This window comes from Ambystoma mexicanum, chromosome 4q, assembly GCF_040938575.1.
Source record: "Ambystoma mexicanum isolate Mex_15411 chromosome 4q, UKY_AmexF1_1, whole genome shotgun sequence".
NCBI lineage: Eukaryota > Metazoa > Chordata > Amphibia > Caudata > Ambystomatidae > Ambystoma > Ambystoma mexicanum.
In genome coordinates, this window is record NC_090928.1 from 69,289,201 (window position 1) to 69,316,257 (window position 27,057).

Genomic DNA, 27,057 nt, shown 5'->3' on the forward strand with positions numbered 1-27,057 from the left:
AATGTCAGTGATTATCATTATTATAAACATAATAGCACAATCGGTTTGGTGCAAATCTATGTAGTCAACTCGATTTATTTCCACTGAAGACAGGGCCCGAAGGTAAGGGATTTTGCTCATAAGCCGCATGATGTGTGGACTGTTCAATAGGATATCGCGGTTCTCCTACAATAAGCTTTCAACCAAGATTTTAAACGGGCCCTGTCTTTTAAGAGCTAATTCATCTTTGTTTCCATGCAAATGACCCTCAGGTCCTGGTATAACAGTAGTCATTCGGGATTCCCAATCGTGCTACCTTTCTAGGCCTTTAGGATTTCTTGGAACACTCTGTGATGTTCGCAAACTCAGTCTTCTGTAAGCCTCAGGGGGACCAAGATGAAATCGACCATCAGGGTTAGCAAGCACCTCATGAGATGGTACTGGCTGATTCAATGCTATCAGATTAGAGAGAGCAGATGAAGGACTGTGAAGGTTAGTCGGTATTCCTTCCCTTGATGTAGGACCCACATAGCAGATGAACTTTGGTCCTGTTAAACTACTACGGTATATAATGAATTCACTAATCCAGAAACCAGATGTAAATTAATGGGCTATACAGGCCTATTCACACAGATGTGATTATACGTTTCAGAGTTGGTTCCTATTTAAGAATGGGTGCTTATTACACTGGCAGGTTCTTGCCACGAACTTACAGATGTTGTGCCGAAGTGAGTCTGAACTGTTTATGATTCTGTTGTTCTGAGCATTGCAGTTGTTACTGTCGGGGCTTCAGGTACTGTTTCCAAATCCGTTATGTTGTCCCCACTCTGTGAGCCACAGGTAATTGTGGCTCTTTTCCCAACAGCTGGCTTCTTAATGATTGTGGCAGCCGAAGGCTGGTTCAACAGGTTCCGAAAAAATGTACGCAAGGACTTCTTCATGGCCTTTGCCCTAGTTTTTTTTTTTTTTAGGCTTTTTTGTTGATGCTGCATTTGTTCTATTTGCAGCTCTAGTTTTCACTCTGGGTCCCTTAGACATGTGTTCAACTGAGCAATCGGGGTCCATACAGATGATTACATCCTCATTTCTCTAATTCTTGACCACTGGTATAGGATTAATGTTTCTTGGTTTGTCAAAGATCAACTTCCCTCAGTACCCGTGACTCATTATGGTCAAAGAGGATATGACTCACATGAGCCGTTGAGCTGAATTTCACATGCCGGCCATGATTATCAGATTCTGGGGGAGTAGAACTGTTATCAACAACCCCTGCACCTCCGAATGGACAACATCTTGTTCCCTCCCATCCGTATTCATTCTCGTTTGAATAGTCTTACTGCCATTTTGGACTAACGTAGGGTGGCTAAATCTCTGTAGGTCAACTTGAGGAGGATAGTAATTATACCCCAACAAATCCTTTAGCTTATTTTGCACCCCAGCATGTTCACATTTGAACAATAACGATTCCAGTAGAGTAGAGTGAATTTGTGACTCAGTTTTCATGCCTTCATATAAAGAAATCAGAGCACATAGTACCTGGTTTATTTCTGTGAATAAACCCTCTTGCCCCTCAGTTACTTGCTCACAGAGTTTAGTGTCCACGCTATTCAGCAGAGTGGACAATTGTCTCACCAGCACTGGACTGGTGTTGAGGAGTAGGCAGTCATAGATGAATCTGAGTAATGCGTTGACATATTCATCAAGAGAGGGGTCTTGTCAAGAGAAATATTCTCAGATAATGAGCCCAGAACCCTCAATAGAATGGGGGGCAACTGAAGGGGACGCTTGAAGCAAGTGTTGCAACTGTTGTGAGCAATCATGCTTTCACAGATTCTCCCTCGGTAGCGATTGGTTGTATGGGGTTAAAAATGTAGTAATCTTTGGAGTGTGTGTTTTCCTATCTTTTGTGGAAGTCGTTATTTCACATGTCCTTATTACCGGGGCACTGGCATTAAAACTGCCAGTCATACCCTCCCCTGGAGAGAGAGAGAGAAGCAGAGGAAGTTATGTTGCCATATTTATTAATCTTAAGGACATTTCGTGTGTTTCGTGTGTTTTCGACATCCTTTGAGGTTTCACCCTACTGCACAGATCGTACTACATGCAGGCGAGAGGGCATTATATTATAAATATTAGAGAAATGCTTCTCTTACGATGTCGCAAATGGTCCAAGTTCAAATGAGAGAAAAGAAAACACTCTTTACCACTTCTCCCACACAATTTTTGCTTGAATGGAAACACACTTGAACTGAAAGGTGGGTTAATAATAGGTAGTTTTAGGCCACAGACTCTGGAAGCCAGGGGCTCAATGTGTGATGACTGATTAAGTTGAGTAGCTGAGTATGAGAGAGGCTTACCAACTTCTGTCTGTGGCAAACTGTGGAAAACTGCGCTCTGTCTCCCCTGCTCCTCCCTCACCAAGCTTCGTGCAGTGTCAGGAAGTATATATGAAGGGCTCCAGGCACGCTCACTCCCACAATCATGATACGTTTTGAGCTCGTTGAAGCCGTCCAAAAGCAGCTCAGGTTGGAAAACTGCTCTCTGTCTCCCACGCTCTGGTCTTCCGTGCTCCGCTCTCCACTGCATTCTATAAACCTAGCCCAGAGCTATGAAGAATGTCCTATCACGAACAAGTGCAGCCAGTACAAGATGATAGATCTATTAAAAAAGGGTAGTCAGTTTCCGGAATCCTCAGATCCTCTCCTTCTTCAGTGGCCCAGAGCTGGCTCCTGGAAATTTTGGAAAGGAGCACATGGAGAAGAAGGTTTCTGGAGGATAACACAATGGAAGTAAGAGAGGAGATAAGTCCTGGAAACTTTAAAAGCCCCATAGGCTGCCTGGGTAATATATTTATTATAAACCAGGTTGCTGATTTAGGAATTCCAGTGAAACCTAGCTCAACTAATGGCTTGGGCTCTCTTGACCGATCAGTAACTAGACAGCTGACTAGAAAAGAGAAAATGAAACAAAAGAACTATGGTGTTAGTTGGGAAGCCCGGATGCCTAACCGCTAATTTTTCCATAGGTTAGAAAAACAAATACTTTTGTCACGGTAATTAGTATATAGAAAGAATTCTGCCTCACAACCAAAAAAGCTGAAAATGGGTCAATCCCAGAGGGCGGTTACGACCATTTTAGGGGCATTGCATCAATGGATAGAAAACAAGAAACTTGGAGAGAAACTGGAGCCCAAAACACAGAGAAAGCAATTGTGGTGGGACGGTTCTGTTATTTCCCATTTTTGGAGTCTATAGGAATCCATGGGGAATTTTTCCAGAATTACAACTAAAGTGGCGGAATCAAGATGACAGTTAATTTACTGGCACTTTCTAGCACACTGCCGGACTAGTAGCGAAGCCCAAAGTTCTGGCATGGTTGCACCAAAGGTGGGATGAGGTCACATAAAAACAGATGACCTGAAAGTACGCCATAGGACAAAGGCTGAAGCATTGAGCACCACGAGCAATTGAAACTGTGCAATAGTGGGCTGTGGAAAAAACAACCTCCCCCACCAATCTAAGTATTTGAAACAACCTAGAAAATGTAGCACCAGCTGTGAACAGCGTCATAGATAAAGTAGAGAGTGGTCAACCCTTATAACCTCTGTATAGGTCTTCTAAACAGTGACACAAGAAAGTCAGGATAAACAAGATCCCATGAATAGGACTCAAACCATCTAAGCAATGCTGAACGACATTTTCATGTAACAGAATTGCCTGCTTCAAAGGTCTCTAGGCACCTGTCCATACCACAGGTCCCGGGTATTGACATCTGATGTTCAGCCTAACCACTAGAAATCAAGTCCAACATTCTTATCAAGGCCCAGCAACCACTGCAATTCTTAATATTCTCATTGTGGGTTGGGGCTGGAGCCATGTATATGAAGCTTATAATGACAGTGCACTGTACAAAAAACATTCAAACTGGCTATGTAAGAATAGCACTGATTCATAGATGAGCCCAGTTTAGACTTATTTTTGTGATTACTCGAACACGGCTAATAAAATCAGCAAATTTACCAAACTTCGGGCGGCATTGGCTCCCAACCGTTGCGTGAGTCTCTCACACCTCAGCACCACACAACAATGGGTCTTTACTGGGCAAATGAGAGCTATTAAGAACTTTGATGCATCGTATCTGATGGCTGTACATTTTCGAGACATCCACAAGGGAAAGCTAGATAGTTTTTTTGGTCTGCATCACATCAAAGAGAATCCTCGAAGCGGTAATCGAGAGCTTGAACTACACCAAATGGAAACCAGGTTTATTTTAGATCTCAAAACCAAAAAACAAAAAACCAAGGGGACATAATCTTGATGAGGAATTGTATACATTTTTGGGAACATAACTAAGTGAAAAAAGCAGTGTAAATGAAATAGATTAACATTTTCCATCACCCTATGGGGGTAATTCATAGAACTGAGCGCAGATTCAGCACATGCGGGCAGCGCAGAGAGGGAGCGTGCACCAGCGTGCGTCAGCTGAGTGCGCCAAATCCCATTTTGACGCACCGCGTATTCATAGATTCAAACATCCATAACCAGCCGAGGCGCAGCGACCCTGCAGCAGCGCCAGTTACACCCCCAACCCTGCCCTTGCACCAAAAACATCCTGGACCTATGACTCCCGACTGTGGCAAGGATGTGTTCTCCACCAGCCTGGCCGCTGCCTCAGGAGCATCTCCACAGGGGGCCCAGGTGATACTCGGGCAGGAAGATGGCACGGAGGACAACTGGCACATAGGGGGTTCAGTTGAGGAGGGGGTGGCAAGAGCATCCAGCACACGGAGGAATCCAGTGCCGACATAGGTCGATGCGCCCACACAGGTATCCAAAATGACGTGCATTGTCCTGACGAGAACCCTGCACGTCATCCCAGATACCACTTGCACGCAACGCCTACCCAGCTAGGACAGGCTCAACCCAGTCATGAATTACCAAGTCTGCAGGGAGAGTAAGGCCAGTTGTTGTTCGCGCATCCCCTCCCTGAAAACTGGTCTGGACGAAGGCATCCTTGCTGGTGCGGGATGATGCAGTCACAGGATCAGGGACAGGATTACACACAGGCACCTCCACAGCGGCCTGTGCTGCCTCCTGTCCCTGCCCCTGGACCGCACCACTAGCACCAGTGGAATCCCCCCTCCAGGCCCTGTGTGTGGTGCTGTCACGGCCTCCTCCTCAACCAAACCCCCACCAACCTGGATGCCTCTGTGCCGTCTTCCTCCACAGGACCCTGTGGGGGCTCAGCTACCCCTTCTGCTGCCGAGAAGAGTCCATCTCCACCCTCCGCCTCTTGAACCTTCCCGCGGCAGCTGCTGCCATGGACGCGGCACCAGGCTCCTCACTCCCGGAGATAGTTTAACCTGTGAGGGGAGCTGGGCCTTGCTTCTCCGGCTAGCGGTGGCATCCCTGCCGCTGTGCTCCACAGCACCGTTTCCGCCCTCTTCACCAGTCGACGCTGCAGACAGGGAGAGATAGAACACAGGCATCAGGGCACTGTACCATGGTCTGATACACACATGACATTTGCACATGAGTGGCATTGTCACACATCACAGACGCCATCACACTCCCCAACACTCATGGTATGTAAGGCCCCACACATGCACAAATACTCCTTAACTGTGCCACAGGCATCTGCATCTATTCATGAGACCGTGCATGTACAACCCAAGGGTGGCCAGACGTTGCATGCATCATGGTGCAGCCATACACACAGCACACATACCACCTCACAGACATGTCTATTGCCATCACTGCCTCCTGTCTCGTGCAATCATCACCAACTGTGTTACATCTGCCAATCGTGCACCCCGTTGTCTGTGTCACCAGCATCCATGTGGTGTCACTGTCACACACATACCAAACATACACATGCACATGCACATCCTACAAGCAGATGAATGTGTGAATAGCATCCATGTGTCATACATCCAACATGCAATGAGTGTTTGTAGTGATTGCATCAAATGCTAATCCATCAAATGCAAAGGACTCCCCAATGATGCATCGGAAAAAAGCTTATTCCCATTTCATATTGTCAAAGTTGCCCCCCAACCCTTTGCTAAGTCACCCATCAAAATTCATTTAAACAGAAGAAGGCCCTTTACCTACGGTAGAAATGCACTCTCACAAAGCATTTGTTTGCTATGCGTTTGCATTTGATATCTTGGATTTGATGCAATGGCTGGAAACCGCCATGATACACATTCAGACATGCAAACATGTGTGCATCTATACGAGCAGGTGTGCATCATGCATCTCATCATAGACCCCACCGACATACATCACACATGACTGTGCACACATGCAGCACCATCATGTCCATGCACACATACAACATATGTCCAAGCAGCACATCTGTGACACACCTCAACAGGCACTGCATAGAATAATAAGGCACAGACACTCACTGCTTGACTCCAGACGGGTCTGCACCTCGAGGATCTGATGGTAAAGCACTGGGCGGATGCGCTCCAGGACCCTCATCTGGTCGTTGGTGAGAGAGAGACCCGGCGCCCCCCTGCATCCACTGCACTCAGGAGGCGCTGGCCCTTCTTGAGGGACTTGAAATCCTCCCAGTGCTTCTGGACGTGTTGGATGTCGCAGGTTGCCACCCCCTCTGCGTTGATGGCAACCACGATTTCCAGCCAGATCCTCCTCCGTCCTTCCTTGTCGGCGCATGGTCTTCCGAAGAGGGCATCATAATGCCCCAGGACTTGCTCCACCAGGATGGCAACTTCTTTAGCTGAGAAGCTGACAGCCCTCTGCCTCACTTGCTGGGGGTTGCCAGTGGCCTCAGATGGTGTTTGCCCCGGCATGGCTGCCCCCGAGGCAGGTGTGGGAGAGCAACGGGTCCAGGGGCTGGGTTGTAGAGCGATGGAACACCAGTCGGAGTTTTCTGTTCCAGCAGGGGTGGTCAAAGCAACTGGACCCCTGCAGATGGCAGATGTGCAGGCACCAAATGGCAGGGCATGGTGGCAGCAGGCAGGCAGCAGCAGATGGCTCGCGGGAGGCTGCTCGGGGCTCTGGGGGGCTGTAATTCAGCCTTCTGGGCAGGAGCGTGGTCTTCTGTGTGTTGTTGCGTGGCCAGCTTGATACGGAGTGATTTGGCACGTGAAAAACAGCACATTTGCGTGAAATCTGAGGAAAGGCCCTTAGTGTGTAAGCACGTAGGTGATGTAGCGTGGGCGTTTCACTCGGCACGGGTTAAAGGTCCCACATGGGTTTTGATCGCTCTGTACGTGCTTTTCGTGGAGAGCGGTGCGTGTGTTTTCCAGATGTTGGGGCTCACACGCGATTACTTCACAGAGGCTACAGTGCGTACTTCTTTTGGCGGGGGAGTTGCCTACACGTTCTTCTTCTACACGCAAGGCAGAAAGTGAGTCGCGCATGCTATTTTTCCCACTGCAGGTGTCCCTGTTTGTCGCTTACCCCTTTTTTTCGATCATACAAGCCCGCATGTTGATCACGTACGCATTTTGTGTGTTCCTGGGTGCCACAGCGTACTGCATGTGTTTTTTACACGCACATGGGCTACAGGGGTCATGTATCTCTTTTTCTTGTTTTTTTGGAATCCCTGAGCATTGTGTGACCCGTCATTTTTCCTAAGGGGCCACAGGCAGCCTTGCAGGAGCACAGGGGTGCTGTTTGCATCACATACCTTGCCCCCCTCACCCAAGTTGCCCAGGACAATTGTTGTGTGCACCCCCCATTGGTACTAGTACATCTGTGACATGGTTGGGAGGCCACAAAAGGTGAGGGGTGCCTCAGTTGGGCAGCCTCCACGTGTCCTTTCCCCTCTCATGCGCAGAGCCTGTGCGTGTGGTTGGGGATGTGGGGGCACCACCATGTCCACCGGTACGCCCCGCCGTGTTGCAACATTGTGCAGGACACATGCTGCCACAATGATCCTGCACACTACTGGGGGTGCATAGAGAAGCTGCCCGCCAGAGCGGTCAAGAGAGCGGAAGCTTGACTTGAGCACTCCGAATGTGCGCTCCACTATGGCCCAGGTTGCAATATGGGCTGCATTGTATCTTACCTGGGGTGGTGTGGTGGGGTTCTGTATTGGCGTCATCATGTAGTTGCTCAGAGGCTAGGCACTGTCCCCTGGGGAAGTGATAATGGTTGTCATTAGTTTGGTTTGTGTATTTGTCTGTGTGTGACATGCATGCATGTACACAGGCATTTGTACTCACCAATGAGCCATGTGTCGCCATGCTTCCCAGCTCCCAGGTCCCGGCTCAGGGGGGACATGTGTTTAGTTACATAACTGAATAAGTAGCCAAACAAATGGAAAGAACTATTACAAAATGGCCAACACGTTTTCTAAATAATGTATTCAACAGCATGTGTTGTGAATTGTTAAAAGAGAAAAAGGACAACTGTTAAATGTAAACCATAGAGACTAGGTGCTTGTATATGTGTTGCCACTGGGTCTGATGAATTGTGTATGTTAACAAGCAGCAAGGACGCTGCGAAACGCATCGTACCGTTGTTGTCTATATTTTAATGTTTAATGGTTATTAATTTAATAAACTGGCCAATATGAGGATTTGACGTCTGTCTGGATGGTGAGTCACGTTGATAGCTGATCGATTGGAGTGTATTCCCTTTTGGGAAACTATTTATTGGTTTCTTTTGTTTGAAAATATATATATATATATATTTCAAAAACAAACAGCTTCGGGCGGAAACTATTCATGCGAGCAGCACTCCACGAACAAAAAAGTGTTCCAATGATCCAAATAAACACGAAAATCCAACAGCAAACACTGCATCATAGGTTGTGTAAAATATAACAGCCTTTATTTTACATATGCAGCAGATAAAAAGTGATCTCCCAGTGCTAATTTTGCTTAGCCAGACGGCAGCCTGACGCGTTTCACCACTAACCAGTGGCTTGTTCACAGTCACTCATCACCCATAGAGTGCTTGTTTATATTACAGACACTCCCCCCACAGTGAAAGACATAAAGAAGGTGACTTATAATCTCAAAAATAATGGCAATTAGCCATCTTGGCTTGGGCTACTGGCTCACATTACTAAATGGTATAAGCATATGTTTAAACGTCAAACATAACGTTTCAGCCATAACAAAACACATACAAATAAAATTGACATTTTAAATATTAGTACTATTTAAAAATCAGTTCATAGTATATGACACAAAGCACAATTATAAGGGCAATACGGAAACATTAAAACTCCCATATTAATGACAAAGTGTTATCTTTCCTATTCGATTCATGGGGGCAGGGGTAATAATACAGATCTACCTAAAATATTCACAGAGCCACAGAGTGACTGCTTATGCATTTTGCCATGTTTGCGGAGTGCCTAGAAGCGGGATAACTATCTTCGCTGAATATGTAACGTTCAGTCCCAATAAAGTGCATAGTGCTTTTATATAAACAATGCATTCCTATGATATGATAGATACATATACACTAGTACAAAATATTCATGTCGTATTATAAAATGCATAATACAAACTATAGACATCTCTCTAAAATATTCCAATATAATAAGGGAATTTTTTCTCATGTAATGCGACAGAACAATATATCCCAACATCTGCTTCTAGTGGTAACTTCTAGTAACTTCTAGTAACTCCTTTGCCATACGATGGTCCCATGTGTTCTGTCAAAAAATATTAATAAAGCCAGCAAGTAACTGCTTATGCATTTTAGCTTCAAAGTGAGGATGGGGCCAGCCTCGTCAGACCATGTTGCCTGATAAATGATCCAAAATTATAAGACCACTTACAGAAATGGGCCGGCCCTTTCCTTGCTTTGAAGCTAAGCAAGGTCAGTCCCACTTTGAAGCTAAGCAGGGTCAGTCCCGTTACTGCATGGATGGGTGACTGAAAGAGAACCCACATTTTCTTTTAAACTTACAATCAGTAAAATTGTTATATTTTAAAAAGTACATACTTACCAGTAGATTTATTCATGTTTTTTAGCCGTCTTAAGTTAGACAATACCCTGTTTTGTCCTTTGCTGAAGTCGCTGATACGCGGGGCATGATCCTCAGCAGTCAGCATACGTGGCGCCAGGACTGTCTGAAAAGTATGTGTAGTCTCGAAGTCGCTATGAAAATGGGTAGCTGTAATGAAGTTCACCGCCATCGCCCAGTCAAGGGCAAATTGTTCTTCAGGGCGAGTTAGGAAAAGCAGTCTGAAAAACAGAAACATTTGTTATGAACCTATAGGTAGCAACTACTCAAAACTGAATGTGTGTATGGTTGCTGCTTTGCTCTCAGTTGGATGCAACAGTGAAACAGTTCACTCTGTGAAGATCATTTTTTAATTTCTCCTGGGGTGCAAGATATTTTGGAGTCACTTTCTAAGGGGTGGTATGGGAAATGGAGGCATAAAGCATGCTTAATGCTTTTATGTCTTAATTTTCTGCTCTGGGTCATTTTCAAGTTTTCACAAGGCAGAGAAGTGGTATAAAGTAAAGTTTACATCTCTGCCATGCTTTCCTCCTCTGTCTTGCAAGTGCACTTTGTTGTTTGCCAGCTTGGGATTTGCCTGATGGTGTTATGTTATACAAATTTACGAAGCGCAACATCCACCCGAAGGGAACAACAGATAGGATCCAGACGACGAGAGACAATAAACAGAACATATAAGTCTTCATCAGCCAGTGGAATGATAGGTGATTTGCGGTATGCCCATATTATTTTGCCATAAGAAGGGATAGAGGCATTTTTTGGGGGGTTTTGTATGCGGGAAGAGAAAGACTTGTAGGGCTGAAATAGAGGCTTTAATAGAGTCAGAGATAGTGGAGGAGGAGTAATTAGATATATAGATAAGGTCAGCAATTTTAAAAGGATTAACTAATTGTTTCTCTAGGATACACCATGTGGGAGTGTCAGAACTTTTCAGGACAGGCGAACCAGCAACGGGATTGTTTGAGGAGGAAAGCAGAGTGATATCATTTAAAATCAGGGAATCTCACCCCACCCATATCATATGGTGCTTTTAATTTGGTTAAGGCAATCCTTTTGCTTTTTAACCTTTCACATAACAAGATCAGTAAGATAGAGTATAAGGTTTAAAAAACGTAAGAGATAGAGGGACAGGAAGAAGTTGAAGATGATATAAAACTATTGGGGAAAGCATCATTTTGATGGTGTCAAGCCGTCCCCACTATGAGAGATACAGCCGGGACCATCTGGAGGTGAGGTCTTTGAGTTTATCCAGCAAGATTTGAGTATTGAGTTTAACAGTATCATGTATTGTAGGAGCAAAGTGGATGCCTAAATATTTAATAGATTCACAACACCATTTAAAGTCAAATGTATCTATATCGTGTTTAAGACAATATGAAATTAGGGGCATGATTTCAGATTTATATTTGTTTAGTTTATATCCTGATACCTGGCCGAAATTATGTAGCATGTTAAATAGGTTGGGAAGGTGAAGTTTGGGATTTTTAATAAGGATGATAATGTCATCAGCGTAAGCTGCTACTATAAAATGTGAGGTTCCTCTCAAAAACCCACAAATAATCTTAGTAGATCTGATTAGTTCTAATGAACTAATCTAGTGAAAGGATATGTAGGATCACAGAGAAAGGACAACCTTGCCTGGTGCCTCTTCATAGAGGGAAGAAGGAGGAAGATTAGCACTACAACCATGCCACTGTAATGATTGAAACATAAAGTCCCAATTTACGCGGTCAAAAGCTTTTTCCGCATCCAACGCAATTGCTGCAAATCCCTGTTTATCCTTTGCCACTAAATGTATAACATCCAGTAGCAGCCTTGCATTGGAGGAGATGTTGCCTCCCTTAACATATCCAACTTGATCAGACTTAATTAGGCTGGGAAGAGAGGATTCAATTCTGTTGGCTAGAATTTTTGCAAAAATGTTACTTTCAATATTGATAAGGGAAATGGGCCGATAATTACTGGGAAGTATGGGGTCTTTATCCGGTTTGGGCAATAGTATAAGTAGAGCTTTGGAGAATGAACCAGATGAGGATTTTCGGGATATAAAATAAGAAAACAGAGTTTTAAGTTTTGGAGTAAGGAGGTTAGAAAGGCTTTCATAAAATTTAGGGGACAGGCCGTCTGGGCCAGGGGCATTCCCTTTGCCTCGCCCTTCACTGGCTCTGGTGATCTCTGAAAGAGTGATATCATTATCTAAATGGGAAAGAGCAGTTTGTGGGTATGAGGATCTGTTAATATTATTAAAGAATTACACAATATTGTTATGTGGAATAGAGTTGTCAGGGGTATAAAGATCAGTATAGAACTTTTAAAAACACTTAAGTATATCATCAGGGTGATTATGTGATGTGTCATAAGTTTCCTTTATATGGGATATATAGTGTTTTTCTTTATTTGTTTATAAATAAGAGGCTATTGCTTTACCGCCTTTACTGGATGTGTGGTACATCTGTGTTTTATATTTAAGAATAGTCCCCCCGGCTAGATCCGTAATTTCATTATTTATTTTGAAACCTAAGGCTATAACCAGTTACAGATTGGCCGGATTAGGTTTGCTATAGTAATGTTGCTCAGCTAGCGTAAGATGGGAGTAAAGATCATCAAGAGTGCTGCTTTGAATGTGTCCCAATTGTTCACAACAGAGGTTTCATGATCTTGATTGTCTGTGAAAAATTGTTGAGCAAAGGATTGAACAGAGCTAATGAACTTTGGATCTTGTAACAGGAAGTTATCAAATTCCCAGTGAGTTGATGTCTTGTTAATGTTAGAGAGACTGAAGGAGGTACATACAGGGGCATGATCTGATATGATAATGTTGGAGATTTTGGAATGTACTATGGATCCTGTAAGGGTTTTAGTGAAAAAGATATAATCTAGGCGTGAGCGTGTGTTGTGTGGGAGTTAGTGAAAGGTATAATCGAGTTGAGTAGTGTGGGAGAGCCTCCAAGTGTCCACAAGACCGGGCTCAGTGAGACAACTCAAAAAGGATTTGTGAGACTTGTTGGTTTTAAATGCACAACTGGATATTCGATCTAGAAATGGATCAAGAACCTGATTAACATCACCACATAAAATTAGATTAGTAAAATTATTTTTGAGTATCATTTGTTTGATAGAAATCCGAAAGTCAGGATCAGGTTGAGTAGGAAAATATATATCTAGAAATGAAACCTGTGTGGATTAAATCAAGAGTTTGACCCATACCCATCTACCATTGGTGTCAGCACCTTGATTCTGAATCTTGAAAGGTAATTTCTTACTAATTAATATTGCAACTCCATTATTTTTCCCAACAGCAGGACTTGAGATGACATCTTTAACCCAAAGGGATTTAAGTTTCATTGCTTCTATACTGGAAAGATGTGTTTCTTGTATGCAGGCTACTGATGGTTTGAATTTCTTTAGGTGAGAAACAATCTTACATCATTTAATAGGGTTATAGCAGCCCTTGATGTTCCAAGAAATACACTTAAAAATCCTACAAACGTTTGAATAGTGATAGAACAAAGCTTGAACCCATGGTGAAAGTAACGATATAATACTGTAAACATGCAATTGAAATAGCATATACTCAATAAACGACACATAAGGAGAACACATGGGAATCAGGGAAGGGAATAGGGAGTCTAATCATATAATTTTAATATATGGACATTAAGTGATGAGGACAAAAGAGATCACAACAGAAGAAAAGGGGAAGGAAGGGAAAAAAATGCAGGGATGGGTGATGCCTGCTGAGACGTTAAAAAATAGAAAAAACAACCCACTGTGAAAGAAGGACGCAGCGACAGGGCACGTCCCACTACATTAGAATAAAGTATAATCATGACATCAAGTAAGTTTAACAGGTAAATAGATAATTAGAACACTCATGTATTTGAAGAAGTTGAAGCTTTAGCAGGTGAAGAGGTGTCCATGCCTTCGGTTTTGATGGAGTGGATAAAAGACCTAAGATCAGCCGGATCCTCAAACATGGTAGTGCGACCTTCATGTGCAACTTTGAAGGAACACTGGTGATAGAGCCTATACCGGATGTTAAGCTGGTTCAAAGCCGGTCGGAGAGATAAAAATACTTTTCTTCGTTGGGCTGTGCTCTTGGCAACATCTTGAGTGATGAATAGTTTGCTGCCATGCCAAATAAGGGATTTACGTTCCTTGGCAGTTGAAAGGATGAGTTGTAGCTGAGAGTATTCAAGCAAATAGAATATAAGTGTTCTGGATGAAGGGCGAGAGGAATTGGAGGTGGTAGGTTGACCAATGCGGTGAACACGCTGAATATTGAGCATAGTTTCCATTGGTAGGTAAAGTAAGCCTTTCTTTTGTGAGTTTTTAAAAGTTTTGTTAGGAGAGATGCAAACCAAGGTTAGGTTATCCAGTTGTGAATGTTGTGGAGTTTCTCATCTGGTGTAATTGTTGGTCTATCTATGGTTTGTTTGCTTCTACTCGTACAAGTAGGGGTTACACCATGGATATGGTGAATGGCATGGATAGGTAGTGTGGAGCATACTATGTCAATTTCTGGTATTTGTATGCAAGTGGCATCTGCCCATATGAGTGTGCAAATCATGGTCAGTGATGGGAGTAACTGGCCAAACATAATATATTTGCACTTATAAAGTGCAAAGCTCACCCACTGAAGGTATGGTGGTGCTAACTAGACTAATAACAGTTAATATTGTTAACCAACTCAGTGGTACTCATTGTATTGACATCGGAAGGATGTCGGTCTGAGTGAACCCAACAGGTTTTGAACCTGTGACCTTTAGGTTACACACTGATCACGTGGTCTGACGCCGAAGAGGATGGTCACGTAGCCCAGCCACTCCAGCCCACCGCTATGTAACTTATGTAATTTTGAACTGTCTTATAACCATGCAGGGATGATGCATCATGCCCACAATTTTTATGTTTGTAAGTTTTATGAATTGCCTGTAACTACGCCGTGATACCTACAACGGTCTGGGCGTATAACAAATGTAATAAATAAATAAATATAAGACATCAAAACCATTATATTTACGAATTTGTTCCTACCCTTTTCTTCTTCTGGATAAATTTCAGTCGCTGCATGGGTGATTGCTCCTGTTCCGACATTGTTTTACTGCAGAGAGACGCGATGTGTGAGCCGCCGCCACCGCACCGACTACTGCCTCTCATTGTATCCGCTCTGTGTGAGAAAACGCGTGGCTTCACTTCCACCGTTAAGTGCTGACTTCGGCCTGGGCAGCGTCTCCTCTGCTGCAACGCCTCCACCAGCACTATCAATGAACTGCAGGTTGAATTATATAAGTCAGAGTTTGTTTTCTCTTTCTCTTTCTTTTTTACACCGCGCTCTTCACAATCCAAAGGATCTTAATATATTGCTGTAGAGCAAAACCGCACCGACTACTGCCTCTCATTGTATCCGCTCTGTGTGAGAAGATGCGTGGCGTCACTTCCACTGTTACGTGCTGGCTTCGGCCTGGGCAGCGTCTCCTCTTCTGCAACGTCTCCGCCAGCACTATCAATGAACTGCAGGTTGAATTATATAAGTCAGAGTTTGTTTTCTCTTTCTCTTTCTTTTTTACACCGCGCTCTTCACAATCCAAAGGATCTTAATATATTGTTGTAGAGCAAAACCCACATTATAAACGCTCCTCACGAGTCTTACAGTGACATTGTTCTTGCCTTTTTTTCATTTAAATAGACCTACGAACCAATATTAAGATTCCTAACTGGTCTTATTCATGGACACATTTATATTATTATCTCAGTTCATGCAAGCAGATGCCTTAAGGATTTGCATAATCCAGTCAATTCATGTTCAGAAGCAATTTACCACATTCATATGTGGAGAACCCCATTTATAAAAAAAAAAAAAAAACCTAGCTGCTTCTGTTACTGGGATTATTTGTATTGGTATTCCAGCTTTTATAGGTGGATGCCCTAAAGAACTATTCCATCCAGACTGGGGTTCCCCCCTTCATGTTTTATGAATACAACTGAATTTGTCTGGATTTTGGCACGCATTTGGAACTCTCTACGCTTCAATTATTGACTCATCTTTAACAATATTGGAATCTAACGGTTTGCTACCATATTTTAATTTGATGGTGCTGCACAGCTCATTCTCATATATAATTTGCTCCTTATTACTACCTAGCCTTATCATTTCATCTCTAATTATCGGAGGTGGGTGTAATATGGACATAATAATTGCAAATTGCAAGGAATAACACCACAGCAACTGCCCATCAGTCACTATGTGCAGTTGAATGCACTGCTCCTTACTATTCTAAAAACTGTCTTCAATTTTAGGTTCAAGCATTGCCATTATCCTGTTGATCTACAACCTCTCGTTTTCATTGCACACACCATATTGGGCCAACTAGCTCAGTGCCTATATATTAGTGTCCCTGAGTATTAATCAACTGTTGAACACAATAAGAATGGCTAATAATAAAAACTCTCCAAAAAATATTCTTTCCACAAAAGAATCCAAATTTAAAGCTACAACAATTAGATGACAGGTGGTTAGGCTTTGAAACCAGAATAGATGAGATGGAGAGAAGAGTAGGCCTGGTGGAGGATATGTCTCCCAGATGGCGCTACTTGAGAAATCAGTCAAGGATCTCCAGAAACATAAGAAGACTTAGAAAATTGAAATAGACAGAATCATCTTCAAATTTTGGGTTTGCCAGAAGGTTCTGAAGGCGAAGATCCCATTGCATTTCTACAAAAATTTCTACACACAAAAGAAAGGCGCCAAAATAGTTCCCTCCTTAACAACACCGTATATAAAAGAGAAAACGTAGATTGGAGAAAATCTCGAGGAAAAACAACATACAAAAAAATAAATGTGCCTGTCACCAACAGCTACGATTCTACAAGGCAGAAGTCATCAAGCCCAAGAAAGCACACGCCTTCCAATGCTTCGATTTGGCACAACACAGTCAAAAGGACATTTTTAAGAACATCCAAGAATTCAAGAACCAGCCCTGACATAAGCTTCTTTTCTGCCTTTTCCATCGTATAGGTGGGTCTTGTTGCGTAGTGCGGAAGAATGACAATGCTAGTACATTTTTAATGTTCTCATTATTTTCAAATCAATATCCTAGTTCCACTGTGTACTTTAGTTATTTTTCACTCACCACTGCCTTTGGCTAACTAATGGTTTTGCCTCATTTTCCTTTTTTTGCTTACCATGCCTACTCCTTTTTATTTTAAAACATCACACTCTGCAAGCGGGTGCCATCCCACCCGCCTGTGTCAGACCTGCCGGGGTCAGACCTGCTGGCTAGACGGCACCCGCTCGCAGAGTTTTCATGGGAGCACCTGCACCGTTATTAACGGTGCCGGTGGTCCCGTGTACAAAATTCAAATGGAGTCCTATGAGACTCCATGGGAATGAGGACTAACAAAATGACCGGCGCCTGACTTCCCGGCCACTGGACTTGGAATAGCCCGGTGGCACTGGGAAGTCAGGTGGCGGTAATTCATTACGGGTCCGGCGGCTATCTCACTGACATATGGACACATTCTGAGTGTGGGTCCCAAACTATCTTAAACAAACAAATCAATCTTAAGCCTTTGAGTTACTCACAGACGGGAAAGGAGATTTTGAAACGGGGAACTCTTGTCCCAATAATACATATATTTCCTCTAAACATGGGTCATGTATGGATGGCCTTTTTAAGACATTTAGTGGTCCAGCCACCCATCTCTGGATTCATACTTTTTCTGTAATTGGAAAATCCAGACCGTTTGCACCCAGTAACTTGCACATACAGAGAATTGCTAAGAACTGGACTTTAGCACAAAATGCTGTTTTTCGTCCTTTTGATGAACGAAGACCATCATATATGTTATGAAAGGTACTACAATGCTTTTCTGTTTACCAAAAGTGAGCCTAGCCAGTGGTGCAAACATACCTTCTAGGAATATTGTCCTGTCCTCTTTAGCTAGGATAGTCTAGAATTCCAAGAGCAATTTGCATATATATCACTGAGATGTTATCGGGAAGGTAATTAGAAGTTTGAGGTTCGTCTACTTTCCCTACAAAACCAGACTGTGACCAGTTCATGTATGCTACTAATTCAATTGTCTTTGACAGAGGATTCTTTGCAAACGTCGCCAAACAAATATGGCAAGAGTGTATCCCTCTCTGGTCTACATGAGGTAAACAGAAATGGAAAATCAGAAATGTCCAAACATTAGACATGGTGTGCAGATTCGCCCAATGTATTTTTCTAAACTACCACACCTCCAGACCAGCTGTAACTACATATGTGTATCCTTTTATCCTAATTAGTAAGCTCAGGAGGGTGGGTTCTGGATGGAATCTTGTAGGCTTGAAACGAAGTGCAATGCCACTAAGCATATACCCTGTGCATCAGCCAAACCTGTGTTGGGGGAAATCCAAAAGAATAAATGTAATAAAGAAGAGCAGGGACCAGTCTAGGTCTCTATTCCCTCAACCCATTTCTGAGAAACGCCATTTCCATTGGTAAGGAGGTAGGAGGAAGGATATCTCAGGGGCAACACGTTTGTCTTGAAAGCAAGTTAATGCAGCACAACACTGGGTCAAATACCGATCCTGTGCTTAGAAACGACTTGCTGGTATTAAGCACGTTACAAATTAACAATAAAATGAATAAACTGTGTCAAGGGATGCTTTCATACTGTCACCTGAGTCAAGTAACACTGTCCCTAGATACTTTCATAATAGAGAGGAATTGGTCAGCAATGATACAGGCCGTTACTCTTGTGTAAAACCCTCAGAACAATCATGTTAGGAGAATATCTACCTGCTTCTCATCTGACCGTCAGATAACATGTGAGGAAGATCACAAGTCCACATTATGTACTTCATACACCTGTTCACATGCAATAATTCAAATGCAGCAAATTGAGAGTGATGGAGTTCAGCAGAGATTTCAGACATCAGAGACATCCATGCCCTTATTGAAGACACTGCCTTCTTAGTTGTGAGCACAGTTTTTGCTTCAGCAGAGTGCTTAATTTGTGGGAGTGTTTTTCAGGGCTCGGCCCTTGCACTTATTTCTGAGCCCCGGCACTTGCTGTCTCAGACAATTGATTATGATGTGGTGTTTTGGCGACTTTATTATTGTAACTGCCAGTCACAGTGTACAGCGATGACAACAAAAAATACAACCAACCCTTGTGGAATAGTGGGACAGCCAGCCATGACAAGCTTCACAGGATGCAAGACACACTCGCAGGCTGAACAGGAATCTGACATCCAGCTAACTGCTATAGAAAAGTCACTTCTTAATACAAGGGAATCTCCTAACACAGTCAACGTAACAGATGATTTAGTTAAAAAAAAGAGAATTAAGGTTATGTGGAATGCCAATTACATCAGACGCCTCGTTTTGCCAAGATGTTGTTGAAAGGTTTTCATTATAACAAAATGGCCGTTGTAGGTGCGAAGAGTATCTCAAGCAGTAGCTCAAAACTAATGCTGGGCCTCTGTGCTCTGCCTTGTGGCTGAGATGTGGAATGCGTGTTACGTAAACTCGTGCGTGCTCTGTCATTCGCCATGCCCCCATTTTGGAGATTGGGGTGGCCATCATCCAACTGTGAAGGAGGCAAAACAAGATCCCATAACACCAGCTCAAGATGCAAAACGTACCATTCAGTACTTTGTTCTATTGTCCTATGGGTAGGCTGAACCATTTTGCTAACTGGTTCACTTACGAAACCACTGATTCATACCTGTTTTCGAATCTAGCAGGTGAAGACTTTAGAGAGGCCTCATGCGCACTCCACAGGTATTGAAGCAATTCTTCCTCTGCTGATGAAACATGCTCAGCAGGTTCTGGCTGGGTTTTTTTCAAAATCTGAAAGAAAACATATCCTCCTAATGATTAGATTATGAAGCCAAAATGGAAAACAAATGGCAAATATGGAATATTTTTTGAAGTGACAGAGCTGCATTTACTTGAAAGACAATCCCTGCTCTAGAAGAACACATGTAAGTTGTCTAAACAATACAATGACATCTTGGACAACCTGAATTGGTTTTTCTCTTTTCTCCCTGTATGCTTTCCAAATACTACAATGAAATCTTGGACACCCTGAAATGCTTTTTCTCTTTTCCTGCTGCATCACATGCAATCAGTGGCATCTAGGCTCATATTAGATAGTTCTATACACATCTACAGTGTCCCAACTGCCCTAACATTATTATTCCATCCTTTTTCCATCCTTCCTCTCCGGTTGCATGCAAAAGTAAATGCAAAAACAAAGTTTCAGTCATGGGGACATTTTAAATAATTCAGACTTATTATTTGGATGGTATTTAGGCGATAATGCCTTCCGTGACTGATTACACCTTGCAATGCGCTTTGGGAGTAGATACTGAAGTAACAGTTCAGGTTTTCTGACCACACAGTTGGGTAGCTCCACCTTTAAGGTGTGAGATGCTGATGACCTGGTACTGCCCTTCACAATATTGTCATGAGTAAAGCCCAATCATGATTTATCTATTCATGACACAACCGCCTTACATTACAATGTACCCCATGCATGGGCAGAGCCAACAGTAAAAGAGCACCAAGGCGTGCAATTTTGTCCCTAAAACACCAAATCCGGGTGCACTGTAAGGGAAGTGGGCCACTTCATCCATGGCAGCATACGTCCTTGTACCAACCCTACCCACGTATTGCTGCAGTATTTCAGAGACCTGAGAATGGAAGTCCAATCCAAGGTAGGGCAGCTCTTCTTCACCTAGACATTAGTTGCCACAATGGTCATGCAAAGATCCACACATGTGGAGAAAGGGTGCCAGTGATGCTGGAGCTTTCTTCAGGTGTCCTTTCATACACTGTACAGACATGTACCTGCTCTTGTGACTCAACAGGTTTTGCTACAACTGTAGTTGGACTCACATGCAATATCTAATTATTGTAATGGCTGGGTTGGACAATATTATCTCACACCCAGATTCTCTCTGTGTGGTGAGGGTTGACTTGTTTCTTTCCAGAATGGTAAAAATGATATGCTCAAAATATAGACCCTCATTAAGAGTTTGCCGGTATCCCGCCGATATTAATGGCGGGATACCGGCAAACTGCCCTTAATGTCTCCGCTGCCCGATATTCCAGTATTACCGGGTTATTAAACGCGGTGGAGAGCTTCCTATTCCCATGGAGTCCCATAGTACTCACAGGTCAGCCTTGCCAGGAGATCTGTGGCCCCCAGATGCAAACTTGTGTTTTGCCAGGCTGGATAAAATGCTGGTGCAGAATTACCAGCATTTTTTTCCAGCATGTTTTCCAGACCTGCAAAACCGTAATGAAGGCCTTACTGGGCAACCCACTGTAATCCTGGCAGATGTTTTAATTGCAAATGCAGCGGCAGTCCGAGCCAGCTTACATGGAAAATGACCTTGCATTGCTAGGTCTAAAAACCCATTGTAATATGTTAAGGGATTATGTTTCCGGCATGATAGCTGTGTAAGAACATCTATCATGACCTGTCCATTGAAATGTAAAAACAAATAAAATGGCTTGTTTTATTCTGGTGTTGCTAACACTGGGGCATTACTGATGGCTATTTTGAGATCTTTAAAACCTTCTGTCATTTTACCTGTCCCTTCAATAGCTCCCTTTTGTGTCTGGTGGTCTTTTAATGCTTTCAGTAAGGGACTGACATATGTGGAGTAGTCAAAGATCCATATCCTACAATAGTTACAGAACCCTAGGAACTGTGACATCTCCTTTACTGGGTAGGGCTGCGGTGTGTTCTGCACTGCTGTGGCTCTGTCGGGGTTACTCTTCTCCCTGCTGAGGATAGTATTTGTCCTAAGTATACTACATCCTTTTGGTAGTATTGTAGCTTCTCTGTGTCAACTTTGCACCCTGTGTCTGTGAGAAGTCCGAGAAGCTATATTGTTATACACTTTTCTTCGGGCGTGCTGCACACTAGCAAATCATCTACATACTGAAGCTCTATGCTTCAAGGTCTTGAAAAACAGGGAAGGGAAAGGTTAACGACCACATATATCAACAGATACAGAATGAAAAATTAAGAGATGGGAAGGAGAAAAGGATAAAGCTGATGAGGTAACGCTCGTACAGAACAAATTGATGGGAGGACAGATACTGCTTAAAATAGATTGGAAAAGCATCAAGGAAGTTAGGCAAAGGGAAGATCAAGATGAACAAGATAAGAAAGACAGAGTACAAGAAAAGAGATTAAAAGAAGATGAGCAGAAAGGGAAGAGCCGACAGCGGCGAGAACAGCTGTATCAGGAGAAACAACAGAAGAAAGAAGAAAGGGCAGAGGAACAAATGAAGTATGACAACCGGCAGAGGACAATGGAAGAACGAGATGGACAGGAGAAAAAGAAAGAAGTAGAGGAAGCGCAGAAATTAAGCGACAAGAGGATACAAAGACGAAAGGAAGAAGAAGAGAGAATTAGATGGGAAGCAAGAAAACAAATAGAGTTAGATGATGAATAGAAGGAAAGAGGAGACAGCGAGAATGTGAGATTTAGCATATTCAGAATGAATTAATGGAACCGAGTCCAGTAATACGATGCAGCGAAATAGAAGAGGTTCTCCTGTTACAGGGAGCAACATCAGGACCATCTAAAATTACATTAGATGAGAACTTTGATATGGGGAGCATCAGAGATAGAATCGATAAAGCTTATCAGGATTTGAGAGCCGAGGAAAAGAAGATCGATCTATAATCTCCCAATCACGAGGTGAAGAGGGAAACCCACTTGGTCCTGAGCATAGAGCTCTGTCTCTAAGCAGATTAACTTTAGACAAGGGTGAAAGAGAAGAGAGTCATACTAATTGGTGACTAGATATGTCAGACGAAGAGAGACAATCCTTCAGTGGGGAGGGAAGAGGGTTTGTGTGCCCCTGAGGAAGGTTTACAAGCAGACAAAGAAGTAAGATGGTCTGATTTAAAACAACCTAAGGTTAGGATGCCAGATCCTATAGTATGTCCAGAGCACCTTAAGGGATGATCGTATAGCGAGAGAGGGAATCACCACCATGTGTAAGTCGGTTAAGGTCCCTACCAGGAAGAAGGCGATCAGGAACCATTGTCCCTACTATGGATAGGCAGACGATGGGAGCAGATTGTGGTATAGGGTTTATGCAGTTTCCCCTATTAGTGAAGGGAGGGACGTGTCAAGCTCTGTAGAATCCTCCCTCCCTTCTTCCTCACCTGAATCTTCCACAGTCCTTTCTACGAGATCCTTCTTCTTCTTACTGGAGGTTTTTTGCGGGGGTTCTCTCTTCTTCCTTTTCTTTTTCTGATGAAAATAGGGTCTCTCTCCTCGAGATGCCACAATGTCAGTAGGCAAAAACCCCAATACTGTGTTCTCCCCGGGAGTAAGCCCAAAATACAGGGAAAAGCCTCTTGGCTTAAAAACCCTGTCGGTCTGAAGATGGAGGATTGGTCTTGAGTGTTCTTGCAGCGAACCCGATTTGGAGAGGATCACTGGTCGAGGGCACAAGAGCAGAGGAGTATCATCAAAATATCAGGGGAGGCGTTATTCAGGAAGTAATCCTCATAGCAGGTTGGATCAGAAATGATAAATAACAAGCAGTGGCCGAGATCCAGCGAAGATCGAACTCAATCGAAAAGAGTCCGCAGGAAGGCGTACGCCGGCCACATCCAACAAGGATGCAAGAAGGAAATCAAAGAAATGGCTCAGAGCGAGCACAAGAAACAAAGCGGAACAGAAAGTAAGTCAAGAAAACCCGAGTGTCGGGAGATAGACGCACAGGGGCACAAGAAAAGGTTAAGAAAAGGTAGGAACAAACAGGGATCCAAAGGACCGAGCAGAGCAGCGAGAAAAGAAAGGAGAGCGAGAGTAAGGAGACACTGGATATCACAGAACAAGCAAGGGCCCCCGAAAGGGGGAGGGCAAGAGAGCTAGTGAAAAGCTGAAAAATACAAGTAAGCATCAGAGCACAGGAAAATCCCAGTGCAACGCACTGCAGCTCCGTGTGAGTGTCTGTATATCCATGGCGGCAGCCATCTTGGAAAGAACTAGATCGCAAATGTCGCAATGGCAGAAAACGTGGTGGCAAACTAGAGGCGCCGTCATCGGTCCCATGTTTTCCACAAAGGCATAACAGGGCGAGAACACAGTATATTCCATGGCCACAAATGGACAAGGATAATCTAAGGTGCAAACTCCCCAGTTTAACGGTGGGTGTGAGAAAATTGATTTATGAGTTAGAGAAAATGACCACAGGAAATACTATGGCAATAGGGGACATTAAGGTTTTCCTGGCAGCTATTCTTGGGAGAGACAGATGACATTTGGACAAGAGCAGGATATTCGAGTGTCACGGCACAAAATATGGCACACGATGGAGCACCATTTAATAACTGTAGGGCAGATGTTTGGAGAGCCCTTAGAGTACAGTATCCTGATATGTCAGATATGGGTGCAATTATGACACGAAAGATGAAGGATGATGAAGATCCTCTTGCTTATATTCAAGACATTCAAGAGCAATGGTGTCTTTAAACGTGCGAGCTGTGGATTAAAACAGTGACAGTATTTTACCACATTTTGTGTCAGGAACTGCCTGAGCCAGTACAAAGTCAGCTTAAGAAATCAGTGGGGATGGTAGCAAAACCATGACTTGAAATACAGTTAACTATAGTGCATCACTGTCGGCTGCTGCAGGAGAAAAATAAAAAGAAAAAATGATGCCAGAAAAATTGAGGAAGCTAAGTTAGTCCAGAAAAAACTGCCAACATATGCCACTGAAGGAGCGGTATTGACAAGTGGAGAAGGGCTAGGAGTACAGCAACCAGGGGACACATCGCATGTGAATTATCAACTTTCAATGAACCAAGCAGGAAGGGGGTTTATACCACAAGGCAGAGGAGTGGGCTACAGAGGAAGGGGTGGTTTTCAGAATAATCAAGGCGGTTTTCAGAATATGCAGAATGATAATCATAATGCTCAAGGAGGATTTAATCAAGGAGGGCTAATTAGACAAAACCCTCCTATATGTTGGATGTGTGGAATGACAGGACACATTGCACGTACATGTGGGAGTCGGGGGTATATGTAGAATGGGCAATACTCAAGAGGGGGGCAGCTTATGCTCTAGTATATAGCTCACAGGCTAGGGATGGATTTGCCCAAGATCAGACAGTTTATCAGTCACAAGCACCACAAGCACAACAGATGCAGCAACCACAGCAGTTTCAGCATACACCATTGAACCCACCGTAAGGGCAGTCAGAGTATGCCCCTATGCAGACACAGCAGAATACAAATAAAGGACTGCTACTGACACCTACAATAGGGGGTGTCACTGTGCGAGGAGGGAATACTTTCACAGGAACAGGGGTATGCATGTACCCACAATAGGACAGGTCACAGGGAAACTTGATGTGTTCAGTACGATATGTGACACCAGACCCCCAAGAGAATCCAAGGGTCTATGTGACAATGAGAGGCAAATCGTTTTCATTTTTAGTTGACACTGGGGCGACTCGTTCATTTATATGAGAGGGAAAATATCCAATGTCAGGAAATGCAATGAATGCTCAAGGATATTCTGGAGCTACAAGTAGGGTTCCTTTTACTGATGAGTTACCAGTCTTTATAGGAGAATGTGATATGTCTGTTCCACTGTTGTATTCACGGCAGACACCAGTTAATATTCTGGGAAGAGACTTAATGACAAAACTGAATATGATAATTTCATTCACTGATGAAGGTATAGCATGCTCCACTCCTGGGATACATTATATGAATGTGGTCGAGTTTATATTGGCATTTACAGGGCAAATGGCTCTGCAAGGTGTGCCGATAGAACTAGAAGTTTTTCTTTATGGGGTGAGCATTCTGTTAACATGGCTACCTGGTTTAGTGGGAAGGACTATGAGAATACCTAATGAGTTTTTGTTCAGACCACAGATACCTATGGGTGAAGACGGGGAGCAGACAATCTCTATAGAATTAGATGTAGCCATAGTACGAGGGTACATGGTGATGCTCGAAGACACAGATGATGAGGGTAGGCCATGGAGAACAATAATTGCCATTGGGGAAGAGAGCAGGTTAACTGACATCACTGATGATGATATGTTTAGAGATGATCCAACAGATGAAAAAGTCATATTTGTAATGAGCATTGAGTATTGGATCAGGATAGAGGAAAGGGAGAACCCACAGCGCATGACCATAATGCAACAAATCCAGAATTTATGGACCAAAGGCCCTTATGATGTAGGCCTATTAAAGGGAGTGGGAGAGATTAAGATAAAGCTGAAACCAAGAGCAATTTTATCTCAAGTGAGATAATACCCAATGTCTCCAGAAGCAGATGAAGGGGTTTTCAAGACTGTTTCAGCATTAATGGATCAAGGTATTTTGATGCCATCAGAGTCATTGTGTAATACCACACGGTATCTAATTAAAAAATCAAAGCGAGGGTTGTGGAGATTTATACAAGTTATGAGACCGATTAACCAGATTGTAGAGGCCGAGTTTCCTTTAGTTCCTAATCCGATGATGATGCGATGTAATATCCCAGTGGAAGCTCGATATTTTACGGTGTTTTTCTCAATCCCCTTGCACAAAGATTAACAAGACTTCACTTCCTTTTGGTTTTGTCAGATTCGACTAAAGAACACAAGGCTGCCTCAAGGGTACTGTGAGTCTCCATCGATCTTTAATAGAGTCCTACAGAAGGACCTTGGCAATATTGATTTGAAAAGTACTGTAATACTGTACGTCAATGACATTCTGATTTGTAGCATGACAGAAGATGAGTGTAGACAAGATTCGATTCAGTTAATGTCTATCCTTGCAGACAAGGGATACAAGGTAGACAAGGAGAAGTTACAGTATTGCCAAGAAGAAGGGTTGTGCATAGGCCAGTTGATCTCACATGAGGGAAAAAACCTGACACCAGAAAGGGCTGAGGCAATTATGAAAACTGTAAAACTGCACACTGTAAAGCAGATGCAACGATTTTTGGGACTATGTAATTATGTGAGAGCATGGGTGTTTGACTACAGTTCATGCACAAGACCCGTTTTGCAGGCTTTGATGAAAGCATAGACAAATAAAGAAAAGATAGAATGGTCTGAGGAAGGAAGGAAGGATTCCAA

At 43.3% G+C, this 27,057-nt stretch overlaps 1 protein-coding gene across 1 annotated transcript in view; it reads right to left on the reverse strand.

Moving 5' to 3' along the window:
* The window catches only part of C4QH6orf58 (chromosome 4q C6orf58 homolog), a 369,601-nt gene that overhangs the window by 124,547 nt on the left and 217,997 nt on the right, over positions 1-27,057 (reverse strand). Inside the window, exons 4-5 of the mRNA XM_069607496.1 lie at positions 19,660-19,784; positions 9,922-10,160 (exon numbers count right to left, since the gene is read on the reverse strand). Coding sequence (XP_069463597.1) covers positions 9,922-10,160; positions 19,660-19,784 — 364 coding nt within the window. The remainder of the gene's footprint in view (positions 1-9,921; positions 10,161-19,659; positions 19,785-27,057) is intronic.